General features: G+C 36.1%; 2 protein-coding genes and 1 long non-coding RNA gene across 6 annotated transcripts in view; 2 read left to right on the top strand and 1 right to left on the bottom strand.

Annotated features, from left to right (window-relative positions):
* asic2 (acid-sensing (proton-gated) ion channel 2) overlaps positions 1–24,871 on the top strand; it is a 345,666-nt gene that overhangs the window by 69,259 nt on the left and 251,536 nt on the right. The window lies entirely within an intron of this gene.
* Positions 11,974–13,207, top strand: LOC122136974. 2 transcript variants are annotated; one of them, XR_006154469.1, is made up of 5 exons: positions 11,974–12,386; positions 12,473–12,522; positions 12,597–12,814; positions 12,884–13,057; positions 13,135–13,207. It is a non-coding gene; the product is annotated as an uncharacterized LOC122136974 (long non-coding RNA). The 2 variants fall into 2 exon arrangements; XR_006154468.1 differs by having other exon boundaries at positions 12,597–13,057.
* On the bottom strand, positions 13,338–15,378 carry LOC109089447 (putative nuclease HARBI1). The gene is made up of 4 exons (XM_019103532.2): positions 14,225–15,378; positions 14,029–14,144; positions 13,839–13,950; positions 13,338–13,758 (listed from the first exon to the last, which is right to left on the bottom strand). Exons 1-4 carry the CDS (start codon positions 14,661–14,663, stop codon positions 13,385–13,387), a joined length of 1,041 nt encoding a protein of 346 aa, XP_018959077.2. The 5' UTR covers positions 14,664–15,378; the 3' UTR covers positions 13,338–13,384.

Below are 24,871 nucleotides of genomic sequence, written 5' to 3'. Positions count from 1 at the left end.
CTGCAGCTCTATATCTGTCTGTTTGATTCTATTTCTCTCACGCTCCATTTCTAATTTTACACGCTCCTGTTCAAGCTGTAACAGTAATAACCTTTCTTGTTGTTCAAAAGTTAAAAGGTTGACAGGTGGTTTGCTTTGACTAGCAGTAGCTGTATCAGACATTTCAATTAATATAGCTTGTTCTATCAGTTTTGTTTTAATTGTTTCTCTTATTGTACTCTCTTTTAATCTTTTATCTTCAAGTTCGATTTCATAATGATCCGCAATCTTAAATAACTGATCTTTTGTGAACAATTCAAGTAACGCTTCAGAGGGAGAAACAATAAAATCTTCTACGAGATTAGACATACTGCCTCTAAAATATACGTTATAATTAATATAGTGATTCACAAATCTCACGTGGAAAGAAAAAAATTCCCTTTCCCTATCTATAGAAAAAAAAAACAACTAACTAACTCATCCCTAATCTTCGTGTGGTTACTGGCGAGGGGTATTTAAGCACCAACTCCCGCTGGTACAAGAAAAGCAACCAGCAAGCTGGCGACTATCTCATACCACGGCCATGCTCCCGAGACAACTGCTCTACTCACGGTCACCACACAAAAAATAAAAAAAATTACATTACCTACTTGTTCCAAAAGGGACCAAGCAGCTACCCCTAACAAGGGAACATCAACAATAATCTCCCCACGATAAGATTTGCAAAATCACTTACCTCTTAAAAAACGGCATAGAACAGCTAACTGACAATACAGCAACATAAGTCCTCAAAACAAATAAATTCAACGCGCATTTCCTTCCAAACGACGAATAAGACCTACCAAACAATAGCGTTAATCAAACAACATTCTCCCGGTTTTATGTTCAGTTAATGAACGTGCCACGTTCATTACAAAATAACCGAAAGCAACAAAAACGCTTCTAAACCATGTCGACAAATAACAGGAATTTCTTTAACAAACGAGCGGACGAGCCCCCATTTGTCACGGCCGGCTCGCAAGCCGCGACAAAGAAGGGAATGACACGTTGAAGTTGTATGCAAAAGGAATAACATTTATTAAAGTAAAAGTAATAAAGTAGAAGAATAAACCAAAAACGGGAACAAGACAACAAAATGGCACGAGGGGAGAGCAACCCCCGTCACGACTGAAGGGAGCTGCTTTAGTGTGCCGGCATCAGCTCTAGCACAGGTGTAAACCATCAGTCATTATGACGTCACTCACTCCAACTCCAACCTACAAAACAGATAACAAAAGGACAACCAAACCCACACAATATGACCCACACTGGGGTCGTAACAGCGTTCTTTCGTCACAATATTGAACCAACGTAGACATTTCATTATGATCATCATAGACTCAACTTCCTTATTATTACACAGTAATCCAAATGCATGTGCATACAGTAGAATCTCACACACTCACGTATTGTTGCTGGTGGGTGTGGAAACTAATATAATCCAAACTTGCCAAGAGATAATTGCTTTTCTAAACTCATGAATACACATGATACTGCAGCATGAACAAGCAGTGGACTCCAGAGCCAATGCCAGGCTGATAAATCAGATTTGGGCCACTTGTAATGAAAAAGCGCCAAAGGATGCTAACACCAGAACTGCATTTCCCAGGGGCCTCAGCAGTTATCACCTTAGCAACAGACATGGCCTGAAGGTTATAGTTCTTAATTGAGTTTTTGTTTGTTGTCAGTCTGATAGACACTCAGAATGATGAAACATCAGCGAGGAGCTGTGAGGCTTTAAATTAGAGAATATTTGTTTTATCTTGTCTCAATGTCTATTACACTTGATTATGTCTTCCTTTTTAATGATTCATGTTGTTTTCTTATCATGAATACATTTTTATCCTCTCTGTCCCTTTTTTCTCATTATAAATTCACACAAAATGCTCTGTCTTTTTGCACATCTTATTTTCTTTCCTTTTTCTTTTCTCCACGTTATAGTTCCCCACCTCAGTATGGCTACTGCAGTCAAACTATCCAGGAATGGGCTGAAGTATGTCCAAGCTCTTTTTAATGTCCCATGATGCTTTGCCTCAGGCATGACCATGACCTCTTGACATATTTTCCCCTTAAGCATATAGCAAATACTTTTGCTAACAAACGGAATCTGTCATTAGATTTGCTGTTCCACAGAAATATATAGTTTCCATTTATATTTCCATATATCTGAGGATAAATGCATGATATATTCATAAATCATCATAATGCACCTGTCTTTGAGAGAGTGGGTGATTTTTCAGCAAGTGTAAGGTTGTTATTGAACCAGTTCTCAATTTCTGTTAGAGAACCCTTTAGTTTCCCAAACATAGATCAAAAAAGATCAGGTTTAAAGAACATTAATTCTGATGTTTCCTCGGTGTGAGGAACTTAACTGTGAAAGGAAGGTTTTGGGATGAAGACGTCTGATGAAAGGAGGCTTATCACCCTCATCCACAGCTCACTCGCATCTAGAATATTTCTCTCTCTCTCTCTCTCTCTCATGAGACTTCAGCACACATACATCCCTCAGGGAGACTTACGTAATTGTGTTTGCCTCTCATCTCTCTTGAGAGGAGGAGACACTTGAGCGGCATTTCAGAAACTCTCTGAAACAGACTTTGGATTTAAACAACTCACACTTTAGTGTCCTGATCTTTCTTTCTTTCTTTCTTTCTTTCTTTCTTTCTTTCTTTCTTTCTTTCTTTGCACAGTCAAGTGTGTCATCAGAATGAATATGATCTTTGATTGTAGAATAAATGTTGATTGTTGTCCAGCGGTTGAGTGGTTTATGTACAGGTTACATGATTTAACAGTAACAGCGTTTTCCTGCATTTAAATTATTGTGGCGGCTGCCAAATTGAATCGTTGTCCCGCCAAAGCTTTATTTGATCATTTAATATGATTTCTGGGTGATGTAGTATTGTAGATGACTGCTGTCCCTGTGCTAGTGGTATGGTGCGCATGCCTTTCTATTCAGTTTTAACACCTCATTTCTTTGAGCAGACTTCTCACTTCCCCCTGTTTGTCTTTGTATGAAATAAAACTGGAACTTCTTAAAAAAAGGAACATTGCAATGATCTTACGTGTATTTGCTTTTTTAAAATTAGCCAAAAATAACATTCTGGCAACAGGTGCATAGGGGCTAGTATGTTAGCTTAACATTTTTGTGGTCTGGTTTTAATACAATTCACCAAAAATCACACTATGAAAACAGTTAATAGTGACCATTGTATATAACAATTTAAAACAATTTTATAAAATAATGAGTTTACAAAAACACATTACAAAAATAAACCAAAATATATATCACAGTAAATGATCAATAAAACCGTATTTAACAAATGTTTGTAACATTTTCTGACTGTATCTATTTTTTGCATATTTTATTTTGACAATAATTTTAAGAAATTACTGTCAAAATAAAATGTAAAACACTTGACTGTGGGATATTGTGAAAACAGTCAAGTTTACAGTCATCAGTAGCATGTTAGTTTTCTCTTCATTTGGCAATTTTGACCTTATTTCATTTTAAATTAATTTATTATAGATATTATTATATCACAACCAGTGTAATACTGTACACTTGCAGTAATATCAAGTTTACAATAAAAAAAAAAAAAAAAACTTGACAGCTGTGGTTGCCAAAAATTAGATGCACAGAGTGATACACACAAAGATAAAACACCATCAGGACAACACACATGACACTAAAACAATGCAATAAGCAGAATCAAATAACAAATTGTAACTTAATGCACTGTGATGTACATTAATGATAACAAAAATAGGAAACAAAAAAAAAACATTTCAAGAAAATATGCTTATATGTGTCATGCGTGGACTTCTAGGAATGTAAAATTCTTTGAATGTAAATTCTATGGTAATTCATAATTTTTTTCTTGCGAAAAACCATAAATTTGACAGTTTTTTTGCTGTAAAATGAAATCTAATGTGATGTTCAACTGTTTAATTTTTTTTTTACTATATTTGTTAAGGTAACCAATTAACAGGTTTTTCACTACAGAATTTTTACAGTATTTCTGTACAGGCTTTATAATTCACTCCGATCATATACAGTCTTATATAAACAGTTATGATGTTTGTAATGCTATAGTGATCATTTCGTTTCAGTTAGCAATCAGGCACACACTAATCTCTAATAATAAACACTATCACATATACTGTCTAATAATAATAATCTGACACAGCAGAGAAGGTTGAAAAAGTACATGGAAGCATATTACTGTGTTAAATACACACATACTGCATTGTGAAGTCATTATATATAGCTGTTTTTTTTATTGTAATTCTGTAAATTATACAACTACTACAACAGCAGCAGGTAGCCAAAAATGTAAATGTAAATTGACACTTTTTGAAAATTTTCATTATAAAGTCCAGTTTTATAATGCTGGATTTTTGAGCACAAAACCTCTAGAGTTCATAGAGAAATGACTGGGAAAACGAGAAAGTGAGTGTCAGTCTGTGGGTGAAAAGGGCTTTTTATGAGAGAGGTAACAGGAGAACGGCCAGACTGGTTCAAGCCGACAGCAAGTCAACAGTAACTGAAATAACCATCCAATAGCACAGTGACATGCAGAAGAACATCTCTGAACTCAAAACACATCAAAACCTTGAAGGAGGTGGGCTACAGCAGCTGAAGACCACACTGGCTTTTTCTCCGGTCAACTCAGAATAGGAACATAAGTCTAGTGGCCACAGCTGCAGCTGGGCAGTATAAGATTGGGAAAAGCCAACTGGTCAAACTTTGACATTAACAGCATGAATTCATGGATCCTTTCAGCCTTGTTATGCTTTTTATGCTGTTGGTGGTGTAGTGGTCTGGAATTTATATTGCTTGACATACTGTACATTTGGCTGCTGAACAGCAATTCAGCATTATTTAAATGCCACAATCTACCCGAGTATTGTTTCTGGCCAAGTACATAGTTTAGCTACTGACAACATTAGTTTGTGAGTGATCCCCATAGTGACCAGATGTCAATCCATTTGAGCACTTTTGGGATGTTGGGGAATGGCAATTTTACAGCATGAATTTACAACTGACATCTGGAGAAGTGTGTAGTGCTAATGTCACCTTGCACCAGAGTGCTGCAGCATCTTGATGAAATCATGGTACAGATAATTCAGACTGTTCACTTTGCAGCGTGTTAGAGGGGTACCTAATAAAGTGTGTACTGCATGCTGTAGATGACACATTTATTATGAAGGTGTGCTAGTGGTGGTATTATTGTTTGTAGTAGTCTGGAGCAGTATCTCTTCATTATATAAGTTCTGTTCCAAAGTTTAGGGTTGGGTTTTATTAAAATAGCTTTTTTTCCCTAGTTAAATATAATTTGAATATAAAATGAATATCTATTTGAATATGAAATGTAATACTTTAGCTGCTAAAAACTTTGCCATCACAGGAATAAATCACATTTTATTGAAATATAAAATAGTAAAATAGCAACCCAGCACTGGTTGGATTAGACAATACTGGACAGAACACATGCTGGGTTATTTTGACCCAGCTGTAAGGTTAAATGTTTGACCCAACATACTGGGTTGTTTTATTTAACTCAACTGTTGTTTAAAAATTGCTATATTGCTGGCTTAAAATAGATTGGAAATTTGAAATTAAACCCAGAGTTACTAGAGGTAACAGTAATAATTGAAAGGTGAACATTTATAACTAAGAACACCCATGGACAAAAATATAAGTCAAATTGAATTTATTTGGATGAATACAGCAGAGTTTACAGTATTACATAGGTTTACATGATGCTTAACAAGCATTTTAGAAATATAAATGTAACATTTAAAAGTAACATTTTAATTCAAGTGTATTCAACTATTCTCCGTTATTCCTTTTCACCGAAATAGTGCTGATTCTCATGTCGACATATTGCCAAAATCTGAGCTGGTGATGGGCTGCTGTTCAGCGGGGGAACTGCAAAACTTAGACCCTTGACTTGTGTTTCACTCATTGCTGAAATATGCAGTGACTGACTCCATAACCTGCCCATAAATGAACAGTACTGAAATTAGACAACATAACATCAAAATAAATTCAATTCAGTGTTATAACAAATAAAATCAGTTTATGTTTGCAAGGCAAAAGGCATTTCCATCATGCGAAAGGACCATCGCTGATGCATTTAGCTGACAGACATACAGCCTAACATATGACCCAACAGACTCAACCCAGCGATCGGGTAGAAAAAAATAACCAGCATTTTTTTTAGAGTGCATACATATATAAGATGTTCAAATTACAACAGTTTGATTGATTTGTCAGAACTCCCTGAGAGTAATTCATTTGTTCTTATGGACAAATCAATTTGAACAATTTGTTGTAGTCGGAACATCTTTTCTTTCCATTCGACCCATGAATCCAGTGCATTGTTTGCTTTGTGTCATGATAAACTACAGTAGAAGTTCTTATTTGTACGTGTGTGTGTGTGTGTGTGTGTGTGTATGATTGTTGTGTGTTGTTCATTTGCATTCATCAAATGGATCTTCAGTTGTTTTGTATTAAGTGCAGTCTGTTTATTGCCTTAACAGTGTATTTGGCATTGTTCCTAGATAGCGCATGCACATACGCACAGGCTTACACACACACACACACACACACACACACACACACACACACACACACACACACACACACACACACACACACACACACGCACGCACGCACACACGCACGTTTACTTAGCTATCTAAATGGGGGCATTCCATAGGTGTAATGGTTTTTATACTGTACAAACTGTATATTCTATCGGCCTACATCAACCCAAAATATGGTTAAATAGGTACACACACACACACACACACAGAGCCAGCGAGCCGAATGTTAGGGTTTTATTGTGCACAGTGTTAATTAATAATTGAATTCATTATGGGTACAGGATGCCAGAGCACCCACAATTCCACAGTTAATCAGCGAAGAGGACAAGTTCAGTCCTTATGGGACACAAACATGCACACATGCCATTGTAGACACACACTCTTTCTTGAACAGTGGCAAGCAGATGCCACGGTGAAGCAGTAATTAATGACTAATCATAAATGCTTTTGTATAACTGGAGTGTGAGTTTGTGTGTGTGTGTGGTCTATACAGGATGATAGATTTCAACATTATATGCCATTAGATCCACACACAAAAGCAAACACACATGATGATTTTGAGTTGTACAAATGCCTTCTCCACTTTCTCTCTGCCTCTAGGAATCTCACTTCTCCAATGCAGCCTTAGAGCCTTCGAGATCACAGTTAGATGAATATTTAATCCAGATAGGAGAAAGGTTACTCTGAGGGTGCCCTTAGCTCTCTAACACTGTAAGTTGAACAAAACAATAATGGGATGTTGTGTATGTGTGTGCTCAGGCACAATAAAGTGGATATTAACATTTCTCAGCTGTCAGAATCACATATGTTGGGTTACACTTTACTAAAGTAGTTCATTTCTGTGTTAAAATCCCTTCTGCCTTACCATTTTGATAAGGAAAACCAATCCTAAGGTCATTGAAGTGCTAATATGCAGCTGAAAATCATTTTCTTAATCAGTAAAAAAAATACATTAAAGGGGATAGTTCTCCCAAAAATTTTAATTCTGTGATCATTTACTCACCCTGTTCTGCAGAAAAATAAAAGCATACAGTTTTGGAACGGCGAGGGTAAGTAAATGATGATAGGATTTTATAGGTGGACTAGTCATTTGGCTACTAAATGCTTTATGTTAAGAGCCAATTGCTCTCTAGTAATTTTTTTTCCCTGAGCCCTGCCTTGTAACTATTTCATGTAACATGTAACCTTTTAAAGGCAAGACAAATGGCATTTTGATAATACTGCACTGCTAAATGTTACAATGTAGTCAAATTTTAGCAGTTCTATCAAATGTTTTGCAATTCTCGCAGCACTTATTTTTCTGTCTTTGTTATAAGTAGCAGAGGGTGGAGAGTTTTATACCATCTATTGTTACTTTTGTATTTATAGTATTTATTAGTATTTTGAATTAACTTTTATTATTATATTTACAGGTTCCTTTTTAATTGGAGCTTACATTTGAGTAATTTTGTTGTGTTTTTGTCATTGTTGTTTTGTTATTTTTTTTTATATATTTTTGTTTAGCTTTAGTTTGCTTTCCCAACTTTTAGTTTTAGTAATTCATTTATAATTTAGATAGTTCTCCTAAAATTCTGTCATCATATATTCACCCTCCACGTCTTCCAAAAATCTATTCTTTCTCCTGCTAAACACAAAAGATATTCTGGGGAATGTTGGTAACCAAACAGTTGACGGTAGCCGTTTACTTCCATACTATGGAAGTCGATGGCTACCGTCAACGCTTTGGTTACCAACATTCTTCAGAATATTATATTTGGTGTTCAAATATTTGGTGTGAGTAAATGAATTACTCCGGGATATTGGTTTATTTGAACTCAGAGGGAGTGTCAGCCATGTTAAAAAAGTTAACAGCTTAAGTCATTTGTGGATTAATGCTTATTGTTGACGCGAACCATTTCAAACGATTCAGTTCGATTTGGTGAACTGGTTCAAGAAGATCCGGTTACATCGAGTGATTCGTTCGCGAACCGGATATCACTAAACTGCAGTGTTGTGAACGCGCTCATAACAGACCCTGGAAGTCAATGCTGAATAAAGTCGTAGTTTTTGATATTTTTGGACCAAAATGTATTTTCGATGCTTCAAAAAATTCTAACGGACCCTCTGATGTCACATGGACTACTTTGAAGATGTTTTTATTACCTTTCTGGACGTGGACAGTATACCGTACATACATTCTCAATGGAGGAACAGAAAGCTCTCGGACTAAATCTAAAATATCTTAAACTGTGTTCCGAAGATGAACGGAGGTCTCACGGGTTTGGAACGACATGATGGTGAGTCATTAATGACATAATTTTTGGGTGAACTATCCCTTTAATTCCTTTCATTTATTTGCGAAGCGAAAAAAAAAAAAATACAGAAAATAATTGTAATAGTGTTAGTTTTGGTTCACGAAAACAACACTTATGCTGCCATGCTGTCAGTGTCACTTTAGTCTAACAGTTTGATCCCAAACTATGACTACTTTAGTACAAACAACCCTAGACATAAAAAGTGTGAAGTGTCTGTGTGAAGAGGGTAAAAGCGAGTGAGGATAGATGAGATATAAACAAGGATGTCCTCATATGCTACAGAAGGGGAGGCGAAGTTGACATTAATTTTAAGTGCAATACTCAGGAGTCAGTCAGAGGAACGGGGCGCTGGGTTGTGTTTGTAGTTTCCTTGTGCGGAAGGCAGCATTTTTACAACGTTGTGCTTTTAAATTGTAAAACGAAAGATATCAGGAAGGAGAGGCACACAGCTAGGGATCAAGAGGTGTTTCAGAATGAAAATGGAAGGAAAATAGTTTAGGATTAGGAGGGAAATATTGGGGTTGTGAAGTTAGAATGTTAGTATGTGAGAGGGATGTTGAGGGAAATGGACTGAGATACAGGAAAGGAAATTACCCAGAAATGAAATCTGGATTTATTGGGGACGGGGGAAAGAGAGAGGGAGCGTTTTAAAATTATCTTTACAGAAAGAAGTTGCTAAGCAACCCCCTCCATCAGATTGTGTTTGGATGGATGGTGCATTTGGAGAAAGAAATAAAGAAAAAAGAGACCGTGTGAACTGGGGGAAAGAGGGAGGAAATAGGAAAAGAGGAGCAGAGGAAGTGAAATTGTGGAACACAGTGTGAGACATAATCATTCAGGATGATTTTTTTTCTGAAGTGAGTGAGCGGAGGGTGGATATGGGGGTGAGATGCACATCAGCTTGATCTCTATGGATGTATGCGCACACACACTCTCTCTCACACACACATTTAATTCAGTCCCTTTCTGCATCATATTCCCAGACATTAGTCCCACCAGTGTGCAGTGCTATTTTTAACTGACCTAGCTAACACAAATATAAAAAGGACCAACTCCCTTCAACTGTTGGAGTATGTTCTTTGGTCATGCTACTGAAGTGCTCCTAATTATTCAGTCGGGTCTTTAACATACTGTCATAATTATGGTTTTTGAAAAGGTACTGTAGATATTTAAATGTTGCACAGCACTTCGGTATATATTATATTATATTATATTATATTATATTATATTATATTATATTATATTATATTATATTATATTATATTATATACATATTCTTAATTTGAAGAATGTAATGCATTATACATGATCACATGATGTAACGCTTGCAATGTGGTAGTGATAATGTTGTCTTTAAAGTTACAGTATATTATAATTTGTTAAAAACAACTTTAAAATGCATTATATATAGAGTGAAATCAGGATAATTGCATCACATTTTGACAAATTATCTAGAGGAACATTAAAATTTTCCATAATGATTTCAGAAGTGCTCTTTTTGTGTTTGTATCTCATCTGTCATTTAATGTTAAAAATATGCTGTGTTTTCAAGTAAAATGGTCCAGTGCAGCAAAAACTACAATGTAATCAACAATTAGTACATTGAAGGAACAATGGTGGCATTGCATTGTAATAAGGCATTACAAGAAATAATTTGTATTTAAAGAAATATGTTTGAATTTTGGAGTGTTGTATTTAACAATATAATGTATCATTTAAAAATGGAAATAACATTCAAATTCAACAGCATTTACTTAATGTACTTCATTGCTTCAGCTCATACTGTAACTCTTTTGACTTGTTTTTGACTGTTCTGTGGGAATGTGTGTGTATGATTGAGAGACAGGCATGCAAATCACTGTTTTGCATATCTGTTCATAAGCAGTCTTGGCAGTTATAATCTTCTTCTTTATAAATTCCTTTTGTTCTCCACAGCACTCATGGTATTATTATAACAATGAGAATGAATGTGTGTGAGTTGGTATACATAGAGAATACTAGGATCAGTTTATTTTTTTTATATGAACTCTCAGACTATGTCAAATATACACATACACATGATCTCTTGGTATTTGAAACATACACTACCATTTTTGAAAGTAATGAATACATTTATTCAGCAAGGATGCATTAAATTGATTAAAAGTGACAGGAAAGACATTTATAATCTTACCAAACATTTCTGTTTCAATAAATGCTGTTCTTTTGAACTTTCTATTCATCAAAGAATCCAGAAAAACAAAATGTGTCACGGTTTCTTCAAAAAACTGTTTTCAACACTGATAATAATAAATATAGCTGCAAGCAGCAATTGAGGGGCCAACAACAGAGGTAAAATGAAGAGCTAAAGAGCTGTCTAAAGACCAGGTGGCAACCCTGCTTCAATGCACCTGTCTGTAATTAAGTAGCCTTTATTTTTTATTTGCCAGAAAATTCAAAAGTGGGCCGTATAGAGCAGGGATAGGCAACATCAGTTAGTTCAATCAGTGCATCCTGGCTTAATCCGTTGCACGTTTGCTGAGCCCGGATGAGAACGCGTGGATATGTCAAGCCAGGTGTATATAGTTTGGATAAATGCACGTTCACGGCATTCTTAAAAAGATCACGAAATCGATCATAGAAATCACCGATGCAAAAATGGGACAAAACCCGTGCGGCATACTTTTCGCCTAATGAGCAACAGCTTCTTATGGAAACGTATGAAGAAGTGAAACATATTATATGTAAAAAAGGCAATACAGCTGCTGTAAATAAAGCAAAGAGAGAATGCCTGGCAAACAATAGCGGACCGATTGAATGCGTAAGTACTCCAAATAACCAGTGCTCCAACTGAAACTCTCATAATTACAATCCAAGGAGTTTCTTGTCATTTTCAAAAATAATTGTATACTTTGCTTTAAATGTGACCAGTGGACATGCATTTAACATGAAGAATAATTGCAAACACTTACCCACTATGTGCATCTATTTGATCTATTTAGTTTTATTTTATGTCTATAATCTGTTTAATCTTTGTACTCTTATCTGTTTGTATGTAGTTTTGTTTCTAATTGATTTGATGTAATCTATAATCAGATAATTTTGCTCTATTTTTACCCATCTAATCTATTTTATCATTTGTATCTATCTATTCCTATTAAAGAACAAACATGTCTGGCCAAAAAAGGACTTGGCAGCAAATCAAGATTAAATACAAGAATATTTTGCAGGCTGGTAAGTGACTTGTTTGCGTAGAACATAGGTGACATGTTTGATGACATTTTATTGTCTGTGCTGATTTTAGCAATAAAAAAAAAAAAAGTAATATATCTGGTACGGGGGGTGGCCCTCCAACCCAAGACTTCACCACAGCAGAGGAGCTGGCCCTGGACTTAAATAAAGGGAAGCCAGTGATTGAAGGGATCCAGGTAGGTACAGCCACTGACTCTGGCCCAGCAAGGGATACTGGCCTCTTCATACAAGGTACATTACTGCCGTACTACTGCACATGGAAAACAATCAAGTATTTAGATTTTATGTGGACTGTGTGACTTTGCCTTACCTTGCAGTGGATGGTAACACCCTTACACTTTTGGAGCCACCAGACTATAATTCATCGGTGAGTACTCTTTATTAAATCATAGGCTTTGCATGTCCTGTCAAAAATATCAATACAAGTATTGAATATGGCAGAGGGAAGCCACATCTACAGCAGCGGAGTGCACTTCTGCCGATGATGAGACCGTGTCGCTGGACTCTAGAAGGCTCGAGGTATCATGTCAATTTTGTGGAAATACACTTTTGTTTTAAGTTCACAATAGATAAGAAGTCAGGGAAGTGGTACTAATAGAAAATATCATTTTTTACAGGATCCTGACATTGGGCAGCCTGATAAGCAGCCTCGTAACATAGTGAGTATTGCCTACAGTAAATTTACATTATGCAAAAATTCTGCAATGCTAACTAAAAGGTGATCACAGAGTTCACAAACTGTCAGATATCTCTACACAACGCATCTTAAGAGACAGATCGAGCTGACAGAAGTCAAGATTGATGTGAACAAAAGAAAGTTGCAGGACATGGACCTTGAGATGCAAATTAAACGAAACACACTGAGGAAACTAGAACTGGAAATCCAGAAACTAGAAAGAGAAGTAAGTGACTTCAGTTCATACTGTAACCATGACTGTAACACAATGTATTAATCATCATAATTTTTTTCTCTCCAAAGCTCCAAGCTGACAAGTGATAACAACAAAATAATAAAAGAAAAATATTCCAAAAGCATTGTGGTCTTGTAACTTTTTTTTTTTTTTTTTTTTTTTTTTTAATGTCCAGTACACTATATAGTTATTGATCCAGTGAATTGGAACTAGAATTTGGGAAGATAACAACAGTGTGTGCTACCGATGCCAAATAAAATGCATGAAAAAGTAGCCTACATTATCCTTTATTAAGGGATGGGCTAAATCAAAACTAAATTAACTGAAATAATTTGCAATGTATTGTTCTCTAACAAGTCTACCATTTCTGTTATCTGGGAATATGGCAGCATTGTCCCAATCAACATCCAAAGCAACTCTGGGAGCCCTTTCTTTTCTTAGGCTGGCAATATTGTGCAGCACTGTACAGGCAACAGTCACGTCACATGCTCTGTCTGGGGAGACCCTGAGGTGGTGCAGGCACTGAAATCGTGATTTCAGGAGGCCGAAGGTCATTTCAATTCGAGCCCTGGTTTTGGCATGGGCGTGGTTGTAAGCTTGCTGTGGTGGGGTTTGGGGGTCTGTAAGGGGAGTCATCAGAAATGTCTCACAGGCATAGCCTTTGTCCCCCAGCAGCACACCAGAGAACTCCCCTGCGAATACAAAACATAATTTTTACAAGTACTGTACTCTTGATGTTCAAGGTGCTTAAAAAAAAAATAGGGTGGCTTACCTAGAGAGAGTCTCTGGTAAATTCTACTGGCCCGAAAGATTCTGGAGTCATGGACTGAGCCAGGCCATTTTGCCTCTAAATTTGTAATAAGGCAGTCAGCATCACAGATCATCTGTAATATATAGCCTATTAAGGTCATTTAATGCATAGACTATTTATGTAGCTGACAGTAACCATAACTCCTTCTTACCTGAACATTGATACTGTGGAAGGATTTCCTGTTAACATAATCTCCCTCATGTGCCCCTGAGGGGCGTTGGATACGAATATGGGTGCAATCCACTGTACCAATTACATTAGGAAAAGCTGTAAAACAAAATAATGAGTGTCATACTGTGACTGTGCTAATGTAACATTTTGTAGTAATCTGTTATTATTCGTGTTACCTGCAATCTTGTAGAACTCCTCCTTGATGTGGATGAATCTTCTGTGACCAGGGAAGGTGATAAATATGTGCACAAGAGATTTCATTGCCAGACTTACATTCTCATTTCTTATTGTGTGGCAAATAGTAGCTTTATTGAGGTTTTCTGCATCACCGACAGAATACAGAAACATGCCACTTGCAAAGAATCGCAGTGCTACGCAGACCATCTGTGGGACAGTGAGAGCATGGCTCCGTGCTGTCCTGTGCTGTATGTTTGGACCCAGCAGCCTACACAAATATCTGATGCCATCACCTGAGAATCTGTACCTCTCAGTCAGATATTCGTCTGAAAAGGCCAATGGGTCTGCCCTATCTCGGAAGACTCTTTCGTGCCTGAATGCTCGTCTGAGTATTAAAACTTCCTCATCAACTACATCATCCAACAAAGGGAAAGCCATTATGAATAGGAAACACACAAATCTTTAGTCTATATATACTACATATTGACCTCGTTACAGACTTAATTGAAACCACATTTGCAAATTCATGAGCCGTTTCTTATCTCATCAACTGCAATAAAATATAATCTATTGATATTTTTTCTCATTCAACAGTACATTTCTACTCTATACTTGCATATATAGATATACATAGTCTATATTCTATTTCTCATGTTGTATAGTATAGTTCTTTTGCACTGTGTTGGCATTCATTGTGGACAGCAAAGTAATAATTGCTCAGGAAAATCTGCTTTCCTCACTGGGTGTATGACAATAAACACTTTAAATTTCAAATAATATATATATTCATCAAACCTCTGACAGTGAAATGAACAGCAGTTTTCAATAATAACTAAAATAACAGTACACATACTTAGATGAATGACAGTATATCTAGTATTTTAATGCAGGACCATGAAGTGACTAAAACACATTAATATCTAGAAGAATTTTAATGAGGAACTAGCCGATAAATCACTAGGATTAATCTTAGCCTGGTTGTTAGCCTGCTCCGGAGCAGGCTAGCTGCAAAGTGTAAATCTCCATAGTAACTTAATGTAGATTAATTTAGCCTCCCTTCATGCAACCGAGTCAGGGCTAAATTCAGCCAGGATAACTGGAAAATCCCAACTTAATCCCTTATCTTGCTTTTGTGCAATACCCCCCTGAACACCTTGATTAGCTGGTTCAGGTGTGTTTGACTAGGGTTGAAGCTGAACTCTACAGTATGTTACTCTCCAGGAGCAGGGCTGGAGACCCCTGTTAAAGACATTTGTTGATGCAGCATTTTACCACAAAACTCAAAATTTCATAATTTTGTCAAATTCGTTAATGTGCTTAACAAGAACTGTTGATTCATCAGAAATCTTTTGACAACTTTTTGCCAGCATTGTCAGTTTTGATGAAAACCAGACCGTCTTGGACAAATTCGGAAAAGTAGATTTTTCACAATTCAAAATTGCAAGAAATCTTGACAATTAGAAGTGAAATGTAGGTGTGCATTAGACTCCGCATGAGCCAAGGAATCAGAGAAAAAAGAATGTTGCTTATAGATATTACAGTTCAGCTTTTAAAATATATTAAAATAGAAGATAGTTATTATAAATTTAAATTAATTGTAATAATATTTAATTTTTTTTATGTTTTTATCATATTTTTGATCAGTTAAATGCAGCCTTATGGTGAGCATAAGAGATGTCATACAGAAATAGTATACATGTTAAACCTTTCAAATAATTTATAGTCAGATCAATATTTTGTTTAAACATTTTTATGTATTTGTGTAATTAAGCAGGATAACCACTCAAATTCAGTCCAAAGAGCCATAAAAGTATCTATCTCACACTGACAGGGAGGACTGGGAGCAAAATGGGATTATAACAAAATATATTATTCCCATTGATGAATTGGACTTCATTTGGCACATCCTGGCCTGTTGAAAAAAGTTGAGCAACAACAACAAAATCTTATGACCCCAAAATTTGAATGGTAATGAGACAAAATAATAGTGCCAATATTAAATAAAACATTTACACTGTTAACAGGGCTTCATAAATTTGAACTTGTTCAACAATGCTTATTACAATATGTAAAGAGTTTTAAAGTTGCTCCAGACCTTTCAGCCGATATAAAATACTCAAGTGTAAGTGCATAACTGTGCAAGTAAATCCTAAGTAAACTGAATTTAGTGGCCTATTAGGTTATTGTTGACCTTATTGGCAATTAGCATGACAGTACATCATCTGATACTTCTCCAGCCTCTGGAGAGAAAAGGAAGTCATTTCAAGTACCGCTGAGGCAAAAGCTTAATTTTTAATTTTTCTTGTTAACCACTGTGCCAACAAGCCTCCCACCTTTTTTTTAAAGAAAGCTGGAGCCTATTTGTGTAGCACATAAAGATTTGTAAATGTTCAGATAAAAATCTGTATTTGACTTTAATAAAAATAGTGCAGGATCCTAAAAGTTTCTTTAATTTAATGTTTGAATTAGACTTTGAATAACAGACTTTATGTGTGTGTGACAAGGGCAATTGGGCATTAAAATCACCATTCAGTTTAATCACCATTCTATATTTAATGGGCTGCTATCATTGACACACACACACACACATGCACACACACACACACACACACACACACACACACACACACACACACACACACACACACACACACACACACACACACACACACACACACACACACACACACACACACACACACGACTGGTTTACTGTCCTTGTGGGGACTCTCCATAGGCTAAATGTTTTTTATACTGTACAAACTGTATATTATATCGCCCTAAACCAACCCTACACCTAAACCTACCCCTCACAGAAAACTTTCAGAATTTGTGCATTCTCCAAAACAACTTCTTCTGTATGATTTATAAGCTTGTTTCCCTATGGGAACCTCAATTTATGTCCCCACAGTGACACAAGTTCCCATGAGTCGGTGTGTATTCAGGTTTAAGTCCCCACCGGAATAAAAAAACATGTACACACACACACACACACACATACACAGAAACACACACACACACACACACACACACACACACACACACACACACACACACACACACACGCACAGATCGTAGATCACCTGGTGCACACAAAGAAACATTCAGAAGCATGGCTGTGGGCAGGGGCGTTGCACAAGATCCCGGGCCCTATGCATAGGCAGTCCTGATGGGCCCCCATGCCCCCCCTCCTTGAAAATATCCAGGTAAAATAAAATATATTCCACACTTTTAAAGGGCCCTCACTTCCTTTGGGGCCCTGGTAATCAGTACTGGTTTTACCCCCAGTCCGACGCCCCTGGCTGTGGGAACTAGGAGTGCTGAGGGTGCAACACCCCCTGCCGAAAGCTGTTTCACTTCACTGGAATATATATTTGTTTTATGACGTTTTTAATTTTCCACATTTGGAGTATTTTGCAAATTTCCATCTTACGTCCCTCACTTTCAATCTTAAACTGACCCTTAGCTGTGGAATTGGCGCTCTGCTTCTGTGAACAGTAAACCCGTCCTACTTTGATTTGATTGACCATCTCAGTTATTTTGATATTGACGAGCGATTAGTGATGATTAGTGAGTTGTGAGGTTTAGTTTGCAGTTGACTGATCTCAGATAAGCCATTTGGATGAGAATGAGTCCTCGTGATCCTGCATGAGTGATTTACAGCATGTCATACTGTACAGAATAACTAGTTTCTCTCTCATTGAGCTTGTTAAATGGCTACAGAAAATCACTGTAAATGTGAACTAGGCTGTGTATCCCAGCTGTTTGCTCTAGTCTTTGTCTTGTGTTGTCTGTGTGTAGGTGTGGAAATGCTCACCCTGAAGCATGTTTTGGGGCATTTTAGGGTGTGTGTGTGTGTTGTAATATCTAAGGGAATCAATGTCTGTGGAGGGGTTTATATTATGGGGACAAATTTGATCATTTTTTAAAAAAATTTTTTTTTAGCTTTTTTTATTTTTATTGTTTTTGAAAAATCTCTCCTGTTCACAAAAGCGGTTTATTAATAGTAAAAAACACGAGTACTGTGAAATATTATTACAATTTAAAATAACTGTTTTCTATTTTAATATTTTAAAATATAATTTATTCCTGTGATGTCAAATCTAAATTTTCTGCATCATTACTTCTTCAGTGTCACATGATCCTTCAGAAATCATTCATATACAGTATGCTGACTTGCTGCTTATTTATTATCAATTATTATTGGTGCCCAATTGATAATAATGGTTCTTATTATTATCATACATGAAGAGTCAGTTATCTAATCAGCATATAATGTAAAGGTAATGTAAACATTTTAATTGAAATTAAAAGCAATAAAAAAGCAAAGAAGCTATATATATATATATAGGTAGGTAGGTAAACGTGTTTGTGTGGCTGATGGTGTCTCTGTTTCTTTCAGAGCTGATTTTCATTGTTTTTCTGGGACATTGCTTGTTTTTCTGGGACACACAACAATGCTTTCTCACCTGCAGATGAATGCTACAGCCACCCATTCCCTTACGCCAGAGAAAACAGTGCTGTGAAACAACATGTTCACACGGAGCACTGATGGGGCTCATTAACACTTTCACATCCTCTACAAGCCCAACTCCCCTGCATGCCCAGTTGCTTTCGAAGCCTCTTCTCCCTCTCCCTGAGCATCCTGCATGCATGATTAAGCTGAAGTAACCTTGTCCTAATTTAAATGCAAACTTAAAAAAAAAAAAAAAAAAAAAAAAAAAAACAAGCAATTTGAGCACGCTAGCTGTACTGCTTTGCTATTCTTTTACAGATTTAACCCTCATTGTCCCCTTGAGAGTGACTGGATCTCAGATGTTTTCACATTGCATACTTTGAATCATGTTCAGGTTTACACAAGCCTGATCTCTTCAGTGTTTTAAATGGCATCACCTTCAAAAGTAGATTTGTGATCTCTCACAGTGCAGGTTTTATTCGGTCACTCCACCTGTGTTCCTCAGGGCAAAAGGTGAACAGTTTACTCTGAGGATGTCTTTCATTCAAGAAAAGCAGAGGTCTTACTGTGATTCAGTGTTCTGAAGTGCAGTAATAATGCTTGCGGGTGACAACCACTGTTTAAAAAATATTTTAATTTAATCTTTCAGATTCAATGAATACAAACTCATTGAAGGTAAGTTAAAGTATTTATAATCAGCTGTTAAATTTCACTTATGTTGACATTTTTTTTTTGAAAATTAATGAAGTGTATATTACTTTCAAAGTGATCTCAGTAGTGTGTACACAATAAACAATAAGCCTGATGTGTTTGTTAGTTATACAGATGGATTTATGGATGATTTTTAATATTCATGGATTTTGAGAGTAATTCAGCAGCATGTGCATGTTATGCATGTCATGCATGTCCTTGCTAATGCTAGTGCGCCCCACAACTTTTATGATTACTTAATGTCATATAAAAAATATATCTGTGTATCTAAGATGAATGCAAACATTTATTTTCTAAAAAGCTGTTTTGAACTGTAATTTTAAATGATTTCTCCTTTTCATCATCTCAGATGTCCTTATATATCATTGACCCTGACACTTCTGCCATGCAAGTGAGCCCAAATGTTTCTTCAGTGTTCTCTTAATGTTGGTGGTGGGCTCTACTCCAGGTATAGTAATGGATAGAGATGAGTTGCCCTGCGTCCCAGTGTGCATACTATTCAGCCTATCTGCCCTAAATAGTATTGAAAATTACTAATATCACATAGAATTTAGGATGGATGGTATGCACATTAGGACGCAGACTCAGTGTTTAGATGATTGACACTCACAGCACCTGAGACTGATGAAAGGCTTTGCTGATTAGAAGTCCTGATTGGATGACGTACATTTAAATGAATATTATTGATTTGTGAGCACTCACTCTAGACCGTGTGTGTGTTTAAAAAAAAACCTTCCTCGATCTGCTGATAGCTCTTTAGGATTTGAGTTTACAAAAGTTAATGGAACCCAGTGTTTACATGAAACCATACTCAAATATTTTTCTCTCTCATTACTTTATCCTCATGTCTCTTAGTGTTTTACCTGCACGTTCTATTTTGAGATTGAAATCCGGCGTTAATCCCTCATTATCATAGAGAACGCTCCATGTGCTTACATTAGCCACAGCCAAACTCTATTCTGCTCTCTTAATCTAACATGCTATTAATCTCTTTCTGCTGTAATACTGATCATCCACAGTCTGTACATTCATTTACAACACTCAAACTACTGAGAATAGGGAAGATGACATTCACTTTAGTATTGTGATGTAAAGCAGTGACAAGGCCATGTATGTGTTTCTGTTGAGAAAAGACGGGAAACAAAAAGGGGAATGTGATGGAGACAACACATGGGGCAGATTCCTATCTTCTGTGTAACTGTCTCCAGAGCATGTGTGTTAACCATCAGAGACAGTATAAGGAAGGAACGCTTACTGTATTATGGCAGCTGTTTGGAGAGCCAGTTATTGGCAAAAACACGATTTATTATTTTTGCTCTACAACATACACATGGGCATTAGCTGGACCAACTTTAAAAATGCATTTTTAGGTATTTAAGATTTTATTGGTGATTTGATACTACTGTTAAAAAGGTTTTCTATTTTAATATATTTTTAAATGTAATTTATTCTTGTGAAGGTAAAGCTGAATTCTGAAATCTCTCAGAAATCATTCTATTATGCTGATTTGCTGCTCAAGAAACATTTCTTATCATCAATGTTGAAAACAGTTGTGCTGCTTGATATTTGTGTGGAAACTGATGCATTGTGTGTTTCAGGATTCTTTGGTAATTAATTAGAAAGTTCAATAGAACAGCATTTCTTTGAAATGGAACACTTTTGAAGCAGTGTAAATCTGTAGTGCCACTTTTGATCAATTTACTGCATACTTGCTAAATGAATATTTCTTTCTTTCTTTCTTTCTTTCTTTCTTTCTTTCTTTCTTTCTTTCTTTCTTTTCTTTCTTTCTTTCTTTCTTTCTTTCTTTCTTTCTTTCTTTCTCAAAAAACGGTATTGTTGAATGTAAGATTGGCAAACAGTTTTGAAGGTTTCATGTGTTCTCCATTTAAGTTTATAGAAGCTGTACGTGTGTGTGTGTTAGCGTGTGTACTGGTTTTCCCTACTTTATGAGAACCAAATGTCCCCATGAGTAATACCAGTAGTTTCGACCTTTGTGGGGATTTTTTTTTTTTTTTTTTGGTCCCGATTAGAAAACAAATTTTTTAGGAAAGCTAATAAATCATACAGAATGAAGTCTTTTGAAAATGTAAAAAGGCAGAACATTTTGTGTGAGGAGTAGGTTTAGGGTTAGGGGATATTAAATACAGTTTGTACAGTAGAAAAACCATTACGTCTTTGGGGGGTCCCCATAATGTAGAATTACCTGTGTGTGTGTGTGTGTTTGTGTGTTAGTGGTGTTCCCTGGAGGATTGCCCCAAGGATAGTAAAATCTGAAAATGTTGATGTTATGGAGACCTCATGGTAAAAAAAAAAATTCAGGCCTCATGAGTAAAAAAAGCTTATGAATCCCAGTTAATTAGGGGGAGGGGTTAGGGGATAGAATATGTTTATAAAAATAATTATGTCTATAGAGAGAGTCCTTTTTAAAGAAAATAATACGTGTTTGTATGTTTGTGTGTATGTGTGAGCAACTTCATTTAAATCTCTGTTCTGAACCTGTCCTGACTCTGGCAGCTCTTCAGGATAGTTTTAGCTCCAGGCTCCTTTGTGCCTTCAACTTTTGTGTTTGGGCAGCTCAGTATTACAGAAGGGTGACCTCATTGCTGTTGCTTAGAGGGATTGATGTAATAGCCGAAATGTCAGCCTGAACCACCTGTGTTTTCATCACTGCATGGGCCAAAGACCACAAGATCAAATTGCTCCTATTTTTTTGATGTGTATGCTTAAAGGAATGACACAGTTTTATCCAATCTTCAAATCCAATATTCACTTGTGAAATCTGCTGGGGTTATCGACTTACCACCAGTTCACACACCTCACAGAAGATCAAATGTTTGTACTGAGGCTACAGAGCAACCACTAACCAAAAAATAGATCTGAAACTTGTGTTAAAACACAGCTAACTAATCAAAGCTATGAAAAAATAATTCTGCATGTTACCACACATATTGTAGTACCTGCGCTGCTGGGTTGCATGCCTTTTGGGTCAGCTTTAGGTTGATGTGTCACTGAGAAGGCAGACTATAATATGTGCTTAGGCTTAAAAGGAAATGAAGATTCATCCATTGACATAAACTCTCTCTCTCTCTCTCTCTCTCTCTCAAAAAAAAAAAAAGGTCATTATTATATTACAGTACATATTTACATTATACAGAATTACTCTGTCAATGCAGAATATAACTGACTGTTGTTGCAGTGCATGGCTGTAATGTGTCAGCATTGCGAGTATGTATCTGAAGGGTGGTATAAGAGCTCTCTCTTTCATTTTTTCCTTCTATTGCCCTCTATACATGCTTTGAAATCAGTGTTAATGCACACACAGTTCTAATTTCTCCTAGGAAAGCTGTACAGTTACACTGTTATCTAATGTAAAAGGTGCTGGATGACAGTTTACTGATGTCTGATGTTGAAGAGAAATAAGACTGCAAGCCTTCTGATTTACAGAAGTCAAATACTTCTTTGTATTTCTGGTGGATTAAATTACATTTGGGATGCAGTTTAAAGAGGTTTTTTTTCATTTAAAGTATTTTTTCAATTTAAAGTTATTTTTGAAAACTGGAAAAAGTAAGAAGAAAGTTTTTTTTTTTTCTTTCTAATGTAACATAGATCTATTTTATAAGCCAGCTATTTGGATCTTGGAAGTTTAGTACAAATTTCATGAGATTTTAGTTGTTTTCTTATTTTTTTTTTGTTATTGTTTTTTGATATTATTTAGTGATTGTTGTTTTTTTTAATAAATATAGGCCTCATTTTTGGTGAAAGTTAAAGGAGAAACAAATAATAATGATAATAATAAAAAACTATAAATATAACATTTCCCCAGTGAAATTAATTCTTTCAGTCTTTGAATTTTCTTGCAATGTAAATCTGTATATTCTTTCTTTCTTTCTTTCTTTCTTTCTTTCTTTCTTTCTTTCTTTCTTTCTTTCTTTCTTTCTTTCAATGACCCTGTCCTCCATATTACTTAAGTGTTGAACATGATTAATTAATCATCATTTTATGCACTTGGTCATTAGAAACCACTTGAGTTTGACTCATATTCTGTTAGTCAGTGTTGTTTTATTTTCCTCTTATCCCTGTGTATGGTGCATTCCAAGTCTTTAGGCATGCTGATGATGCCCATTACCCATAGTGCTCTGGGCTGAGATTTCAACCCACCCTGTTACCCTGCTCTACAAAACATGCAGCAATTTGCGGAGGCTTGACATTGGTTTAGCGATTGTTCTAGGGGTTGGCAGGCGAGTGTGGATGGCACAAAATAAAAGGGAGAAAGAGAATAAGAATAAATGAGAATGAGATGAAGCTGGGTGTTAGTCCGTGGGCTCTCTAAAAGCTACTTGGAGGCTGGAAATGCAGCACGTAATTCCAGAATGTTACAAAGAGCCAAATGTAATTAGAGAGAAAAGCTGGAGGCTGCGATGTTCCACTGTGTCATTAATGACTTCCTCCCCCTCCTCCTCGCTCTCGCTACCTCTTTCTGTCCCTGGCACGTTTCTTCTTGTTTCCTTCTTCTGTTGTCTTACAGTCATTCTGATAAGCTCAATCACAGCCATATACCCTTTGCATTGAATAATGGCATGTGATTGGCTTTGCGTTGGAGTTGTAGGAGAATCTCTTTTATTCTGTGTGCGTGAAGAGCTGCTCTGCTTCAACTGCAGCATTAAGTGGACTGGGAGTGAAGGAACCACTGGAGCTGGTTGTAGATTCCGGATCAGTTACAGGAAGTTTGTTATAGACCTTGCAAAATACTTGGACTCGTTCAGAGTGAGAGAGGCATACAGAAAGTGTGTATCAGGAAAGATGAAAAGGAATAATGTGCCAAAGATAAGGAGCATTGCAGGAGCATGTTTGAGATTGAGACGACAAAATTAGAGACTTTTTTTTTAAGAAATAGGAACTCTTGTGGGTCTTTCGCACCTGCTTCATTATCATATGCTGTATCACTTGAAAAACAGTTTTAATTTTTTTTTTTTTTCTAAACCTCTTTTATTTCTGTCATTTTGTGCACTACCTTCACTTTCTTAATACAACTCAAATATTGAAAACCACATCTTGAAACCACTTATTCAAGGAATGATTGATGTTTCTTTCATTGAAGAGTTACATAGAGAAATCATTGTGACTGCAAATGTGTTTTTGGTCTTGTCTTAAAGATGAAGATGCAGATGTACTGTTCTCTGAAAAAAAAAAAAAAAAAAAAAAAAAAAAAAAAAAACATCACTCTTTAACCCTTATCTATTGATAAATCCATCATGATATACAGTTTAAGATTACTCCTTACTTTAAACAGATCAGTCACTTTATTATCTGTAAGATGTCAAATAAATTAGCAAAGTGTGTCTTTGTTCAACAAAAGTGTTAATTAAACATTTAAAAACTAAATTATTAATTACATATGCACAAGTAAATACAGCTATACACACACACACACACACACACACATATGGTACTTTTTCTACTTCGGGAAGTTTTATATCCC

The sequence above is a fragment of the Cyprinus carpio genome, chromosome A3 (assembly GCF_018340385.1).
Source record: "Cyprinus carpio isolate SPL01 chromosome A3, ASM1834038v1, whole genome shotgun sequence".
Lineage (NCBI taxonomy): Eukaryota > Metazoa > Chordata > Actinopteri > Cypriniformes > Cyprinidae > Cyprinus > Cyprinus carpio.
This window is presented reverse-complemented; position numbering and strand designations above follow the sequence as displayed.